This window comes from Salmo salar, chromosome ssa07, assembly GCF_905237065.1.
Source record: "Salmo salar chromosome ssa07, Ssal_v3.1, whole genome shotgun sequence".
NCBI classification, from domain to species: domain Eukaryota; kingdom Metazoa; phylum Chordata; class Actinopteri; order Salmoniformes; family Salmonidae; genus Salmo; species Salmo salar.
In genome coordinates this window covers 19,832,664-19,846,662 of record NC_059448.1, presented here as the reverse complement: position 1 = coordinate 19,846,662, position 13,999 = coordinate 19,832,664, and the positions used below count along the sequence as shown (strand labels likewise).

Genomic DNA, 13,999 nt, shown 5'->3' with positions numbered 1-13,999 from the left:
GACACAGCGCAATCGATGTCTGCGTTTACAGAAGACCAGCAGATGTTGTTCCATTATTCTGGTTCGTCGAATGAGATTCCATCCCCTTTTGTTTGACACTGTCAGGCTCAGGGAAGGTATCGAGTCGACGCCAGTGCACGGTTCAACAGTTGCCCATGGACATTACCAGTCAAAAGTTTGGACACACCTACTCATTCCAGGGTGTTTCTTTATTTTTTTACAATTTTCTACATTATAGAATAATAGTGAAGACATGATTCCATGTGTTATTTCATAGTTTTGATGTATTCACCATTATTGTACAATGTAGAAAATAGTAAAAATAAAGACCCTTGTAGGTGTGTCCAAACTTTTGACTGGTACTGTATAAACACACACACACACACACACACACACACACACACACACACACACACACACACACACACACACACACACACACACACACACACACACACACACACAATCATGTAGACACTTGTGTGCATATAAACATGTGTGCACAGCGTGCATACACACACAAACCCACAGGCATCTATAATTAATGTATTTCTTAGTCAGTGCATATAAAACAATAAATGGCCCATGTGGCTCAATAGGTAGAGCATGGCACTTGCAACGCCAGGGTTGTGGGTTTGATTCCCACGGGGGGACCAGTACAAAAATGTATGCACTCACTACTGTAAGTCGCTCTGGATAAGAGCATCTGCTAAATGACTAAAATGTCAAATTTGCAAAACGCCAACTGATATTCAAATGCTGTGCACACTTATACATACTCCATACTCTGTGTCGTGCACACACACACACCCTTTATCCACTGGAAAATGCTCAATCAAACAACCCATACGCATTGAAGTGAGTTCAGACATGCCGCAAAATATTTGAAACAATCAAATTCATGTCGCCTGACAGATGTGATACTACCACAGACAATGTAGGACAACATCTGTAAGCTATAGGAACCTTCTGCGGTGGGAAGCACGCATGTCAACTCATCCGGTAGCTCTTCTCAAAGTAGAACCGATTTTGATGACATTTTACTGACAAGCCGGGACATCAAATCCACACTGGAGCTCAAGAAATAGCTGTGGAGGCCCTACAAATTAGGACACACATGCTTTATGCATCATGAAGAGTCATAACACCCCCCCCTGTGAGTCTTGCCTGTCAGGGGAGTGCTGGTGGACGGTGGGTTTTGACTTGCTTTGGTTAAAATGAGGTCACTTTTGGCTCTTAACTGTATCTACTTATTACACAAAAAATGTGGAAGTCGGATTTAAATCTCTGGGAGAAAAAAATCTTTGGGGCATTGAAATGAAATGATGGTAGCTTTGAGCGAGTGCATAACCACTGACGGTTATAACAATGTGAAAGCTGTGAGTATATGCTAGAATTACATAATCAGGTTATTGTGAACAAGTATGTTGCCATAGATGACTATAGATGATTATATATGTCTCTCTTTATTTCATCTAAGAAAACAACTTAAATGTATTGAATAGTCGTCTTGTTGGCGTCTCCAGCAGGGAAAACATACGTGACATTTCCTTCAAGCATAAAACCTGATATCTTGTTTGACATTTATATCTAGACCATAACCCATTCAACCATGACCGACCGAGGTTCAAACGATATCCATGAACAACCAATGTTCTTATTATATAGGATGCATTACATACAGTATTTATACAGTTTCTTCTTTGGAGTGTTGTTTTACCATCAAAAACCATCACAACACAAACACAGAGGCATGAAGACAGCATTAACAAGAAAAACATGTTGGGAAACGGTGGCTATGTGAATTTGTTGCAGGGGTGGGGGTTGGCGGGAGAATTAGGACATTGGGATGTGGTTAAGACAAAGTGAGATGAGCAACAACTTGGATAAAGAAATGGCAACTAGCAATAGTTGCATCCACACTGATACATTTTTTTCTTTTTTATTATTTATCCTTTATTTAACTAGGCAAGTCAGTTAAGAACTAATTCTGATTTACAATGACGGCCTAGGAACAGTCGGTTAACTGCGTTGTTCAGGGGCAGAACGACAGATTTTTACCTTGTCAGCTCGGGGATTCCATCTCACAACCTTTCGGTTAAATGGCCCAACGCTCTAACCACTAGGATACCTGCTGCCCCAAGTGGTATGTTTAGATCCAAGTTTTCAGATACAATTTTACAAGGTCAAAGTTTACTTGGCAGGCCCAACATTGAGCAACAAATGCCTTCACAGCCAGGACTATCATTAGCACAAAGCATGACATTATGGTGGGTTAACAAGTCACAAATCATGGTTACACCAAAACACAGCACCATGGTGGATGGGAAGGGTAGGAAGCCGGGTGAAAGATAAGAGTCAAAATACCTGCACGTAAAACCGGCAAGAGCGCTCTCTTTTCTGCAGCTGCAAACCACCGGAAAAAAATAACAGTTAGCAAAGGATTGACACGACATACAAGTTCCATTAGTATGAAATAAAGTGTGAAAAGAGAGAAAATAAATATATAACAAAATGTCACCTCTTGACTTTGGCTAATTAAGACTTTCTCATTTTACATAAACTGTGTGAAAAACGGCATGCACATTAATTATTCCCTCTCATAGAAAACATCACAAAGAATCTTAGTCAATTAGAGCAGAAACAAGCCACACAGCCCAAGTGGGGATTGGGGCTGAGACATTGTTCAGCTTTCAAGTTGGAGTTTCAAGGTTACCGCTTGTACCTGTGGGTAAGTGGAGAAAAAAGGAACTAAAGAACTATTTAACTTGGAAACCTTGTCACAGCATGAGTAAAGCTGAACCTGAAGGAGTTTAGCATACCTGGGACTGATGTTAGCAGGTCAATACAGTATGTAGAGATTTTGAATTAGCACTGGAGTACTGACAGCTAGCTAGACTAGCACGTAGCATTGGGCTGGGAACAGACTAAATAAACAGAAGCCTACTTTGTTAGCCTAACCTAGCTGTAGCGCGTAGCATAGAGGGAATGCTGATGCGCTCCTGATTTTCTGTGATGGGTGGCGTCTTCCTCATAAAGGAAGGCTCTCGCTCCTTCACATCAGTCAGCCCATTTTCCTGGAAATGGTTCCGTTAGCGCCTTTCGCATGACACTTTGATCATAAAAGTGCCACAGATCTTGGTGTTTGCCAACTCAATCGGCTCTTTGTCTGCCGGCGGAGATGCATTGTGCTTACTATCAAAGGGATCTTTAATTCTGTTAACTCTTAGCAGATTGTGTCAAAATGATTGAAGTCAGAGGTAAACACACGTGCAAGAGGGAGAGAGAGGTGGAGCACCAGCGCCAGGGGCTGCGATGCCAGCCGGGATTAAAGGGGAAACGATGGAGGACAGAGCGGAGAGGATAACCTTGAATAGTATAGAGAGAGCGCTAGGGGAGATTTGTCATAAGTCCTTGGTGTACTAGGTAGTTAGTGTATTTATCTAAGAGATAATGATCAAATGGGAAAAATAATATTCTCCCAGTAGGAGCTTTCCTTGCTCTAGACATGATCTTTTTTGGCATCATCATAATAGAAGTAAAAAAATTAAATAAAATTACATTAAAATGTTTCGTCATTTAGCAGACACTCTTATCCAGAGCAATTTACAGAAGCAATTAAGGTTAAGTGCCATGCTCAAAGGCACATCGGCATTTTGATTTTACCTAGTCGGCTCGGGGGATTTAAACCAACAACCTTTCGGTTACCTGCCCAACAATCTTAACCATTAGGCTACCTGCAGCCCCTCTAGTCTAGGCTAATGTTTATTTTTACATACTGTATATTCATAGAACATTGGCTTCAGTTTTATGACAAGATTATAACAATAAAAATCAAGGATCCTCTCCCATAAAACATAGTTTGAATTGTAACTGTTCTTAACTTTTTATTTTCAAGATGGCTACCTCGTAAAAGCCATAGATAAAGAGATCAGAAGTGCAAGCCGTCAGATTTCTCCTCAGCCCGTTGGCTATCACCATCGCCTCGCTCTCCAAGGAGGGAATGACACTTAAATCTCAATGGAGGCATCTGGCTGCATGCGGCAATTAAATAAAGTCTGTGAAAAAAAGCTATTGGGAAACAGGTGTTATTGTTCCACTACAAGTGAAGCCGCTAAAACAAATTAACGGCTGACATTTTGAATTTCACTGATGTTTGCTTTTCCATTGGTTGCGTCACATTGCCTGAGTGCCCCTATGTGTACCCAACTGTGAATTTGGGAATAATTGCATTAGGTTGGGGCTACAAAAAAACTCAGGCACTCTTGGGTTTAGAAAACAGCTATGTTTAATACATTTCCTCTGTCATTAGAAAGAAACGAGCATGGCATGAGAACCGCTCCAGACGTGCCTGGAATATCCGTATGACCCCTTTAAAAAGTCTACCTACTTTGGAATAATCCTACCCACGCGTTTGCTGTTATAATTAGTTATAACCCCAACTGACTTTTGGTAATATAAAGCAGAACAGCCTATGCGGCGAGGCTTTGAGATATCCCCCTGCGTTTGGCTGCTTGTAGATTTTATTTTTTTTGAGGGCCGGGCAGATCGCTAGATGCGAGAAATAATGCAGGAGATAATTTGGTATGACAGTGCTATGGCCGGAGTACAGATCATTAAAACAATGCCCACTGTTCAGGTTTGACTGGCTTGAAATCCTTGTCTGGCCTCCACCGTTGAAAAAGAAAGTTTCAGAGATTGAAGGAAACAAAGGTGAATAAAGTCAGTTCTTTCTTCGGCTATGAATCAATTCTCATATATATCCTCCTTTCTTCATCCTGTGTCCTTGGTGGACCATTGAGCTGAACAATCTGGATAGGCGAAGCGAAAGGTTGGAAACCCTACTGGTTATGTTGCTCTCGCCTGTCACAATCTGTCAAATCAACTAGTCCCGAAGGGAAGGAGACGAGGAAAGGAAATGACACAGCCATTGCTTTTCCCAGACTGGAGGTAGAAACCTACCTTGTTGAGGCTGCGGGCTGCACTATCTTTGCCTCCAGGGGTAAGGTTCCTCAGCTGCACGTCAAGTAGGTCCACAAGCTGACCCATGGCCTTGACTGTGTAGGTGATGTCCCCTGCCTGAAGGTTACTCTTTGTTTGCTCCGACAGCTCCCTGGCAATGACGGCTGCAGTCTCTCCTGCTTTGAGCTGGAAAAACAACATACACATATTTAACCAAGCATGATGGCAGACACATATTCACATTGACACATACACAGTATGCAATTAACCACTGACTATCATGCTATGTAGCTATAGTACCAACAGACTGGCCATAGGGCAGTTCGGGCAAATGCAGATGGGCTGGCCAAACATGAACCCATTTGGCCCGGTCAAAATTGGAGGTTTTGCGCAGAATTATCACTATTTGGCTAATAACGGTGTCCTCGAGGGGAAGAAAATAGGCCGGTGTGTAATATGATTGGTTCAAATCAATAATATGAGGATTCAATATTTCATTCAATGTTGCTGAATGACCAGTGTATAAGTATAAACTATTTTATGCTATTTGATTGGATTTAAAGTGGCTAGAACCAAATCCATTCCAGTCTCAAATTTGTGACAAAGTCAAACTATTACATCATAAATAAATAAAATCCTACAGTCATCCGTCTCCCTGTATCTAAACACATACGCTGCATTGAACTTATTATTTTCAATATACACATTTCAAACATGACAAAATGGCATTATACAAAATGTTTGAAGTTAGAAAATAATGTTTAGCATGTACAGATTTCCTGATTTATATCACTATCGCCTGCAATTGAATAGGTGAGGAACTGTTTCATTGAATGCACACTGGGGCTAATAGACTATCAGGAAACAATTATGAAGTCAACTATCGAGACAAGTCTCCCCTTAAAAGTCTATAGGCAGAGTGAAACTAATAGCTGCTAGCTTTAGGGGGAAGACATGTCACACACGGAGGATGACGCCTGTTTGAAATGAATTTTGTCTGACGCATAGTGAACTTCTGTGATTGTCGTGACTGTGCTTTGGCGAGATCTTTTGGCAAAAAAAAACATTGATCATTCCAGTCTTTCACTTTGGCGGTCTTTTGGTATGAAATAAGGTTTTTTTCTGCTTTCCATCTATCCTCAATAATCCCCCCTCTCAAGCGCCAATTGTCTGGGCCAATCCCAAATCATCCCCTAAACCCTACACCCTTATGCACCTGTGGAGATCTGTGATGATTTGACATTTGTAATCAATCTGATAATAGCTCGACCTTGCCTCACTAGGTGGAAGTTACACCATATTGCTTATACCAAGCAACTTATTCTTCCCCTCCTTTCTCCCCCCCTTCTCTTTCTCTCTCAGTCTATTGTTGTATTGCATGTAGCAGCTCTTTATTTAGACTCCGGAGGAAGAAAAACAAATGTTTTCAAAGCACAACCACGAATCATTCCCTATGTATGCCACTTGGTTGGAGAGAGTACCTATTTAAATTTTCTGAGGGAAACAATTTAATAAAAACATCTCCTCAAGCCATGGATGAGACTGCCTCCGAAGAGTCTCCATTTGCCCACAAACTAGCAACCGCTTTGTAGTCGTTGTGTCTCTTGGTTTTTAAATTACAACACATAAATCTGCCAAGCAGAGAGGCCTAATGATGTCTAGAGGAGTCTCATTTCATAGTGCAATGTGTTTCTGTGCTTTTAATTTATCTTGAATTGGATTACGAAAAAAATAACTTTGTGTTTAGCTTTCTTTTGTTTTTACTACCCAGACATTTAATTGAATAACACCTGTTCCATTCAAATGGGAAATGTTTTCATATGCAGAAGATTTGACTACCGTTCAGAAAGAACATTTCATTTGGTCAAAATTAGAGTGCTAAACACAGCTTTAAGACATTTAAAATCTGGATATACAGTAAATTCAACAGGGACATTGAAGAGGTGAGGGTGGATCTGATTTGGAGCACGGTTCCGAAGGTCTATTCTTCCTAAGGTCCCTCTATTTTTGGAACGCTTATAGCTTCCTTCATTCGATTAGCCTTGGGTTTAGTGAAAGACCAAGAGACAGCATTTGGGCTACATATAATTTGGGCCATGTTTAGGAGTCTAACCAAGTCAGACATCTGTGTTTAGTCGGCTGTGTTCGCGGATGATGCACTTCTTTCCTCTGATATTTCATACATACAGTACAGTGCATTCGGGAAAGTATTCATACCAATTGGCTTTTTTGCCATTTTGTTGTGTTACAGCCTTATTCTAAAATGGATTAAATTTTTAAAAAATCATTGATCTACAAACAATACCCCATAATGACAAAGCAATATTTATTTTTTTTGCAAATGTATACAAAAATGAATAAATAATGAAATACCTTATTTACATAAGTATTCACACACATTGCTATGAGACTAAATTGAGCTCAGGTGCATCCTGTTTCCATTGATCATCCTTGAGCTGTTTCTACAACTTGATTGGAGTCCACCTGTTGTAAACTCAATTGATTGGACATGATTTTGAAAAAGGCACACACCTTTCTATATAACTTCCCACAGTTGACAGTGCATGTCAGAGCAAAAACCAAGCCATGAGGTTGAAGGAATTGTCCGTAGAGTTCCGAGACAGGATTGTGTAGAGGCACGGATCTGGGTAAGGGTACAACAAAAATGTCTGCAGCATTGAAAGTCCACAAGAACACAGTGGCTTCCATCATTCTTAAATGGAAGAAGTTTGGAACCAATAACACTCTTCCTAGAGCTGGCCGCCCGAAAAACTGAGAAATTGGGGGAGAGGGGCCTTGGTCAGGGAGGTGAACAAGAACCCGAGTCACACTTACAGATCTCCAGAGTTCCTCTGTGGAGATGGGAGAACCTTCCAGAAGGACAACCATCTCTGCAACACTCCACCAATCAGGCATTTATGGTAGAGTGGCCAGACGGAAGCCACTCCTCAGTAAAAGGCACATGACAGTCCTTTTGGAGTCTCAGACCATGAGAAACAACAATCTCTGTTCTGATGAAACCAAGATTGAACTCTTTGGCCTGAATGCCAAGTGTCACGTATGGAGGAAACTTAGCACCATCCCTATGGTGAAGCACAGTGGTGGCTGCATCATGCTGTGGGGATGTTTTTCAGCGGCAGGGACTGGGAGACTAGTCAGGATCGAGGGAAATATGAATGTAGCAAAGTACAGAGAGATCCTTGATAAAAACCTGCTCCAGAGCACTCAGGACCTCAGAGTGCGGCGAAGGTTCACCTTCTAACAAGGCAACGGCCCTAAGCACACAGCCAAGACAATGCAGGGGTGGCTTCGGGACAAGTCTCTGAATGTCCTTGAGTGGACCAGCCAGAGCCCGGACTTGAACCCAATCAAACATCTCTGGAGAGACCTGAAAATAACTGTGCAGCGACGCTCCCCATCCAACCTGACAGAGCTTGAGAGGATCTGCAGAGAACAATGGGAGAAACTCCCCAAATACAGATGTGCCAAGCTTATAGAATCATACCCAAGAAGACTCAAGACCGTAATCACTGCCAAAGGTGATTCAACAAAGTACTGAGTAAAGGGTCTGAATATTTATGTAAATGTGATATTTCAGGGGATTTTTTCTATACATTTACTAACATTACTTAAACCTGTTTTTGCTTTCTCATTATGGGGTATTGTGTGTATATTGATGGCAGACAAATACATTTAATCAATTTCAGATTAAGGCTGAGTGTCTGAATACTTTCCAAATGCACTGTAGGAGTCAAAGTCTGGGACTATGTCCCAAATGACACCCTATTCCCTATGTAGTGCACAACTTCTGAACAGATTTCGTATAGCTCTGGTTAAAAGTAGTGTACCATAAAAGGAATGAATAGAAGCATTAGGGGGAGACTGCGGTGTCCACGGCAAAGGGTCTCACATGATTTATTTGGCCATCCCTTGCAATCATTGCCTCTGTTTTTATTAGCAGATCCAATTACACCGGCTTAATTTGCCTTTCTTCGAGAACCCCGAGCCTGTGTGGACAGTGTGTGGAGGGTAGACAGCTCTTCTTCTTCTCTCCCCCTTCTCTTCCTCTCTCCATCTTAATAAGAAGAGCTATGGCCAAAGTAAGAAAAAATGAGGACTGTCACCGCTCTCTCAGCCTCCCCATCTCTCTCCCAATCACTCCTTCTCTCTCAGCCTCTCTCCCTCAATCCCAGTCTCTTTCTCTCCGAGTTCATCTCTCTGCGTCTTTCTGTTAATGAGAAGAACCAGGGACAGTGGTGTGAAAATAAGCGCCAGACGGAATTCTGGGACGCCTGACAGGTTGATCTTCATTTAAATTCCCTGTCGCCACAGCGACAACGAGGGATGACAGGCACATCGCTCATGCCTAATTTGCGTAATAAAGATTAATAACACTTTTGTTAAAAATGTATCCATATTCCGATAGTCACTCCCACCAAGTATGTGTATAGGGGAAAGGTGTATAGGTGTCAAGTTTTGTGCTGCTTTGAGTGTGAGATGCATTCTATAATAGACTAAGAATTTGAGTCAGGAAACAGAGCGACACTATGGTAAAGGATAGAACAGAAGAGTGGAATCATCTCCATATCAACTACAGCACTGAGCTGAAGTTGACACCCAAAACATCAGCCCATTCTCTCTCTACCTCCCTCGCTTTCTCTTTCCCTCCCAATCTCTCTCGCTCTCTCTTTCCCTCCCTTTCTCTCTCGCTCTCTCTTTACCTCCCTCTCTCTCGCTCTCTTTCTTTACCTCCCTCTCTCTCTCTTTACCTCCCTCTCTCTCTTTACCTCCCTCCCTCTCTCTCGCTCACTCACTTTACCTCCTCTCTCAATCACTCTTTACCTCCCTCTCTCTCTCTTTACCTCCCTCTCTTTACCTCCCTCCCTCTCTTTACCTCCCTCCCTCTCTCTCTTTACATCCCTCCCTCTCTCTCTTTACCTCCCTCCCTCTCTCTCTTTACCTACCTCCCTCCCTCTTTACATACCTCCCCCCTCTCTCTTTAACTCCCTCCCTCTCTCTCTTTACCTCCCCCCCTCTCTCCCTCTCACACGTTACCTCTCCCTTTACCATTCCCTCTCTCTTTACCTCCCTCTCTCTTTACCTCCCTACCCTTACCTCCCTCTCTCCCTCTCTCTCTTTACCTCCTCTCCCTCTTTACCTCCCTCCATCTCTTTACCTCCCTCCATCTCTTTACCTATCTCCCTCTCTCTTTCTTTATCTGGATCTCTCTCTTTTTACCTCCCTCCCTCTCTTTTTACCTCCCTCCCTCTCTTTACCTTTCCCTCTCTCTTTACCTCTCCCTCTCTCTTTACCTCCCTCTCTCTCTTTAACTCCCCCTCTCTCTCTAGCTCCCTCTCTCTTTTTACCTCCCTCCCTCTCTTTACCTCCCTCCCTCTCTCTCTCTTTACCTCCCTCCCTCTCTCTCTCTTTACCTCCCTCCCTCTCTCTCTCCCTCCCTCCCTCTCTTTACCTCCCTCCCTCTCTCTCTCTTTACCTCCCTCCCTCTCTCTCTCTACGGTTCTCCCTCTCTCTTTACAGCCCTCCCTCGCTCTCTCTCTCTTTACCTCCTTCACTATCTCTTTACCTCCCTCTCCCTCTCTTTACCTCCCTCTCTCTCTCTTTACCTCCCTCTCTCTCTTTACCTCCCTCCCTCTCTCTCTCCTTACCTCCCTCCCTTTCTCTCTCTTTACCTCCCTCCCTCTCTCTCTCTTGAGCTCCCTCCCCTCTCTCTCTCGTTACCTACCTCTCTCTCCCTCTCTTTACCTCCCTCTCTCTCCCTCCCTCCCTCTCTCTTTACCTCCCTCTCTCTCTTTACCGCCCTCCCTCTCTCTCTTTACCTCCCTCCCTCTCGCTCCCCCCTCTCTCTCTCTCCCTCTCTCTCTCTTTACCTCCCCTCTCTCTCTTTACCTCCCTCTCTCTCTTTACCTCCCTCTCTCTCTTTACCTCCCTCTCTCTCTACCTCCCTCCCTCTCTCTCTACCTCCCTCCCTCTCTCTCTACCTCCCTCTCTCTCTTTACCTCCCTCTCTCTCTTTACCTCCCCTCTCTCTCTTTACCTCCCTCTCTCTCTCTTTACCTCCCTCTCTCTCCCCCTCTCTCTCTTTACCTCCCTCCCTCTCGCTCCCTCCCCCTCTCTCTCTCTTTACCTCCCCCTCTCTCTCTTTACCTCCCCCTCTCTCTCTTTACCTCCCTCTCTCTCTCTTTACCTCCCTCTCTCTCTCTTTACCTCCCTCTCTCTCTCTTTACCTCCCTCTCTCTCTCTTTAGCTCCCTCTCTCTTTACCTCTCCCCCTCTCTTTACCTCCCCCCTCTCTTTACCTCCCCCCTCTCACTCTTTACCCCACTCTTTACCTACCTCTCTCTTTAACTCCCCCTCTCTCTCTACCTCCCTCTCTCTTTTTATCTCCCTCCCTCTCTTTACCTCCCTCCCTCTCTCTCTCTTTACCTCCCTCCCTCCCTCTCTCTCTTTACCTCCCTCCCTCTCTCTCTCTTTACCTCCCTCCCTCTCTCTCTCTCTCTCTCTCTGGCCCTCCCTCTCTTTACAGCCCTCCCTCTCTCTCTCTTTACCTCCTTCTCTCTCTCTTTACCTCCCTCCCTCTCCCTCTCTTTATCTCCCTCCCTCTCTCTCCCTCTCTCTCTCTTTACCTCCCTCACTCTATTTACCTCCCTCTCTCTCTCTCTTTACCTCCCTCTCTCTCTCTTTACCCTCTCTTTACCTCCCTCTCTAACTCTTTACCTCCCTCCCTCTCTCTCTTTACCTCCCTCCCTCTCTACCTCCCTCCCTCTCTCTCTCTTTACCTCCCTCCCTCTCTCTCTCTTTACCTCCCTCCCTCTCTCTCTTTACCTCCCTCTCTCTCTCTTTACCTCCCTCCCTCTCTCTCTTTACCTCCCTCCCTCTCTCTCTTTACCTCCCTCTTTCACTATTTACCTCCCTCCGTCTCTCTCTTTACCTCCCTCTCTTTACCTCCCTCTCTTTACCTCCCTCTCTTTACCTCCCTCTCTCTCTCTCTTTACCTCACTCTCTCTTTACCTCCCTCTCTCTCTCTTTACCTCCCTCTCTCTCTCTTTACCTCCCTCTCTCTCTTTACCGCCCACCCTCTCTCTCTCTTTACCGCCCACCCTCTCTCTCTCTTTTCCTCCCTCTCTCTCTTTACCTCCCTCCCTCTCTTTACCTCCATCCATCCCTCTCTTTCTCTTTACCTCTCTCTCTTAACCTCCCTCTCTCTTTACCTCCCTCTCTCTTTACCTCCCTCTCTCTCTCTTTACTCCCTCTCCCTCTCTCTCTCCCTCTCTCCCTCTCTCTTTACCTCCCTCCCTCTCTCTTTACCTCCCTCCCTCTCTCTTTACCTGCCTCCCTCTCTCTTTACCTCCCTCTCTCTCTTTACCTCCCTCTCTCTCGCTCACTCTCTTTACCTCTCCCTCTCTCTTTACCTCTGCCCCTCTCTCTTTACCTCCCTTCCTCCCTCTCTTTACCTCTCCCTCTCTCTTTACCTCTCCCTCTCTCTTTACCTCTCCTCCTCTCTTTACCTCTCCTCCTCTCTTTACCTCTCCCTCTCTCTTTACCTCTCCCTCTCTCTTTACCTCTCCCCCTCTCTCTCTCTTTACCTCCCTCCCTCTCTTTACCTCCCTCCCTCTCTTTACCTCCCTCCCTCTCTCTCTCTTTACCTCCCTACCTCTCTCTCTTTACCATCCTGCCTCTCTCTACCTCTCTCTCTACCTCCCTCTCTCTCTCTCTCTCTTTACCTCCCTCTCTCTCTCACTTTACCCCCTCTCTTTACCTCCCTCTCTCTTTACCTCCCCCCTCTCACTCTTTACCCCCCTCTTTACCTCCCTCTCGCTCTTTAACTCCCCCTCTCTCTCTACCTCCCTCTCTCTTTTCACCTCCCTCCCTCTCTTTACCTCCCTCCCTCTCTCTCTCTTTACCTCCCTCCTCTCTCTCTTTACCTCCCTCCCTCTCTCTCTTTAACTCCCTCCCTCTCTCTCTTTTCTCCCTCCCTCTCTCTCTCTCTTTACCTCCCTCCCTCCTCTCTTTACCTCCCTCCCTCTCTCTCTTTACCTCCCTCCCTCTCTCTTTACAGCCCTCCCTCTCTCTCTCTTTACCTCCTCTCTCTCTTTACCTCCTCTCTCTCTTTACCCCCTTCTCTCTCTTTACCTCCCTCCCTCTCCCTCTCTTTACCTCCCTCCCTCTCTCTACCTCTCTCTCTCTTTACCTCCCTCACTCTCTTTACCTCCCTCTCTCTCTCTTTATCTCCCTCCCTCTCTCTCTTTACCTCCCTCCCTCTCTCTCTCTTTACCTCCCTCTCTCTCTCTCTCTCTCTTTACCTCCCTCTCTCTCTCTCTCTCTCTTTACCTCCCTCTTTACCTCCCTCTTTACCTCCCTCCCTCTCTTTACCGCCCTCCCTCTCTCTCTCTTTACCTCCCTGCCTCTCGCTCCCTCCCCTCTCTCTCTCTCTTTACCTACCCCTCTTTACCTCCCCCCTCTCTCTCTTTACCTCCCCCTCTCTCTCTTTACCTCCCCTCTCTCTCTCTCTAACTCCCTCTCTCTCTCTCTACCTCCCTCTCTCTTTACCTCCCTCTCTTTACCTCCTCTCTCTCTCTCTCTCTCTCTCTCTCTCTTTACCTCCCTCTCTCTCTCTCTCTTTACCTCCCTCTCTCTCTCTTTACCTCCCTCCCTCCCTCTCCCTCTCTCTCTCTACCTCCCTCCCCCTCTCTACCTCCCTCTCTCTCTCTCTCCCTCCCTCCCTCCCCCTCTCTCTCTTTACCTCCCTCCCTCTCTCTCTCTCTTTACCTCCCTCCCTCTCTCTCTCTCTTTACCCCTCTCTTTACCTCTCTCTCCTTTACCTCTCTCTCTCTCTCTTTACCTCCTCTCTCTCTCTCTTTACCTCCTTCTCCCTCTCTCTATTTACCTCATTCTCTCTCTATTTACCTCCTTCTCTCTCTATTTACCTCCCTCTCTCTCTATTTACCTCCCTCTCTCTCTATTTACCTCCCTCTCTCGCTCACTTTGTTTTGCCACCTGTGAATCCATATCCACAAAGCG

At 45.1% G+C, this 13,999-nt stretch overlaps 1 protein-coding gene across 17 annotated transcripts in view; it reads right to left on the bottom strand.

Annotated features, from left to right (window-relative positions):
- Nucleotides 1–13,999, bottom strand: part of LOC106608716 (adhesion G protein-coupled receptor L3) — a 314,147-nt gene that overhangs the window by 94,299 nt on the left and 205,849 nt on the right. For 14 of the 17 annotated variants that reach the window (XM_045721685.1, XM_045721691.1, XM_045721696.1 and 11 more), the window contains 2 exons: nt 4,963–5,148; nt 2,368–2,406 (listed from right to left, as the gene is read on the bottom strand). In XM_045721685.1, the coding sequence (XP_045577641.1) occupies nt 2,368–2,406; nt 4,963–5,148 (225 nt within the window). The remainder of the gene's footprint in view (nt 1–2,367; nt 2,407–4,962; nt 5,149–13,999) is intronic. The other 3 variants (XM_045721694.1, XM_045721695.1, XM_045721699.1) reach the window with 1 other exon arrangement.